This window comes from Balaenoptera acutorostrata, chromosome 4 (genome assembly GCF_949987535.1).
Source record: "Balaenoptera acutorostrata chromosome 4, mBalAcu1.1, whole genome shotgun sequence".
Lineage (NCBI taxonomy): Eukaryota > Metazoa > Chordata > Mammalia > Artiodactyla > Balaenopteridae > Balaenoptera > Balaenoptera acutorostrata.
Window position 1 is genome coordinate 24,957,002 of NC_080067.1, and position 3,087 is coordinate 24,960,088.

General features: G+C 52.3%; 1 protein-coding gene across 1 annotated transcript; it reads right to left on the reverse strand.

Moving 5' to 3' along the window:
• Positions 1-1,526: 1,526 nt before the first annotated feature.
• Positions 1,527-2,402, reverse strand: LOC103009888 (proline-rich protein 23C-like). The gene has a single exon (XM_007177500.2). The coding sequence runs from the start codon at positions 2,400-2,402 to the stop codon at positions 1,527-1,529; it is 876 nt and encodes a 291-aa protein (XP_007177562.2).
• Between the last annotated feature and the right edge of the window lie 685 nt (positions 2,403-3,087).

Below are 3,087 nucleotides of genomic sequence, written 5' to 3' on the forward strand. Positions count from 1 at the left end.
GATAGGGTAGAGGACTGAGAGATTAAAATACTGTGTATAAAGTAAGTAAGGAATAAGGACATATTGTACAGCAGAGGAAAATATACCCATTTTTTGTAATAATGTTAACTGGAATATAATCTATAAACATATTGAATTATTTTGTTGTGCACCAAAAACTAATATTGTAAATCAACTATACTTCAAAAGAAAAAGAAAGGGATGACCCTATTGACTATACCAGTCAACCTGGATTTGAAGTAATAGCCAATAAAAAAGATTAAGGAGGAAAAAAAAAAAAAAGATTAAGGAGGGACTTCCCTGGTGGTGCAATGGTTAAGAATCCGTCTGCCAATGCAAGGGACACGGGTTTGAGCCCTGGTCCCGGAAGATCCCACATGCCATGGAGCAGCTAAGCCCGTGCACCACAACTACTGAGCCTGTGCTCTGAAGCCCATGAGCCACAACTACTGAAGCCTGCGTGCCATAACTACTGAAGCCTGTGCGCCAAGAGCCCATGCTCCGCAACAGGAGAAGCCACCGCAGTGAGAAGCCCGCGCACCGCAACGAAGAGCAGCCCCAGCTCGTCGCAACTAGAGAAAGCCTGCACACAGCAACGAAGACCCAACGCAGCCAAAAATAAATGAATAAAAATAAATAAATAAATAAATTTATTTTAAAAAAAGATTAAGGAAAAATAAGATGTAAGAGGCTTGTCAAAAAAAAGAGACATACTCTCATTATTTGGAGAGATCTTTATCAGTCAAGCAAGAGAATCTACAGAGAAGTGGTTACAGAAATTAAGTAATTTTGCTGGATATCAGACAAATATAAGAGCAAATTATTTCTATATGCTAGTAGTAATGTACAAAACATATTTGGGATCTTAGAAGTATAAAACACAGAATCTTTAGAATTACAAACTTTCCCAGGACAAGAGAAATATATTAAAAGCATATAAGAAGAATGGAAAACAGCTGGCTCTTTTGAGAAAATACCACCCCAAACCCAGCAATAAAGTTAAACCATTTGCCAACCTGCTCATTCAAAAAGAGGAGGGTGCCTGGTCATTGTTCCCCATTCTGTGTTCTGTATCCAACAAAAATTTGTCCACATACAACTACTGGCTACATTCCCTCAAACGGGCTAGAGCTGCCATCCAGAAAAGGTCAAACTGGGTAGAGGGTTGCTGTAAACTAGTATGGACACTAGGTCCAAAACCCTGTAAACAAAACAAATTTAGCAATTACTCTATTAAGGGGGTTGGGGGGAACAGGGGTATGGGCAGTGGCAGGGTGCCCGGAAAAGGATGGCTTTTGAGAGAAAGGTGCTGGCGCTTAGGTTTGAAGCGAATGGGAGGGGGTAGAGCTGCTTAAGGGTGCCCTCCCTAGAGAAAATCTAAGGAGCAGTCTGGGTGTCGGAAAGCACACTGTATTTCAAGCGGCTTTTCATTGCCCGGGTGAGCTTCCTTTCAGGTGTTTTAGTCAGTCACTGATCAAAACTCTGCAGTGCAGCCTGCATCCATAAAGCATCTGTTCGTATGATTCTTACGGTGTGTGCAAGGTACACACAGCCAATATCAGAAGACTCTCTCCTGCTGCCCGTTCAGTTGGCCAGGAATTGTGGGAGGCAGTTGATTCAGGGAACAGGCATCTCCGGGCCTTGCGTGGAGGACCATGAGGGCGTTGGGGACGCTGGTGAGGACCTGGACTTGGAGAGGGAGGTAGAGGTTGGAGTGGTGAGTCAGGGAAGGGCTCCGGAAGGTGCAAGTCCAGGTTGTCGTCGTGGTGAGGAGAGCCTCTCTCTGAACTAGTGTTGGGGGCCCGAGGGGATGGCTCTGAGACTAGGCCCAACAGGTCGAAGCCAGACATACATCCAGCAGAGGGGCGGAGCCCAGCGACCGAGACTGCAGCAGCATCCGTCCCAGCCGGCAGGAAGTCGGCGTCAGCATCCGCCTCCTCCTCGTTGACCTCTTCTTGGCAGGCGATCTGTGGGACAGCTGCGCGGACGAATCCCGGCTCCAGGGCCATGTACTCTCCGGCAGCGCTCAGGAAAGCGCCCCGTCCCAGGCCCTGTCCCCACGGGCCTTCCACTCCCGAGCCCAGGAGGGCCTCGGGGACCAGCATGAGGATGCGATCTCCGAGAGACACTTGCCTCACGGACGTTGGCTCGGGCTCCAGCAGCAGGTCGACGTCGTCCAGGGGCACGTGCAGGGCACAGCCAGCGGGCAGGACCACCACGAAGATGAGCGTGTCCGCGGTCGGGGGCCAGGTCAGGTTGTCCAGGCTGGGCGCCGCCTTGGACTTGGACTCGGGGCCCGCGGGCTCCTCCGTTCGGCGGCACTTAGCAGGGCCCGGTCCTCCGGGCTGCGGTCCCCACCGGTCCGCAGGGGAGGCGCTGGGGCTGCGGGGCCGGCTGCCCATCTTCTCAATGTCGCCGCGGGCCTGGGGCCTGGCAGAAGGCGAGGAAGGGCTGGGTCCTGCAGGCAGTGACAGATCGGTTTGACAGGTGAGGCCGACGCAGGGCGGTGGGGCGCAGGACTGCGGGACGAGGGAGGAGCCTTCGGAGCTCTGGGGGCGCCTCTCGGGATCCCTCAGTCCTGCCTTCTAGGGGAGCTGCTGGGCTCGGCTTTGCGTGTGTGAATCTTCAGGTCCTCACGTGGACTGGTTTGCGCAGGAGTGGGCCAAGGACGTTGTGAGTGAGGCCGGCGGAACCTGAGTCGCAAAGCGTTCTCACGCTCAGCTCCGCCCCTTCCTAGGCTCCGCCCCTAGAAGTGGAGGCCTCTGTGTCTCCCAGTAGCCCGGGCTGTGGTGGGTAGTTTACTCTAGAGAAATACTTTCATAGGCCTCAAGGGGGCGGAGCAATCGTGCCGCTCTAGGACTAGGCTTCCTGGGTCGAGTTCCTGGCTTTCCTTGTGTTGACCTCAGATACGGAAAACCTTAACCGGAAAACTGATTCAAGTTCAAGTCCCACCAGTGGAGCGCTGCACCAGGACAGTGAGATGTAGTTCCTTCGTCCCCTGAGATCTCGCCCTGGAAGTGACCTTTTATCTTCTTTTGGTCCAACAGTGAGGTGAATTTTTGGATGACATCCTTAAGCCTCTCCTTG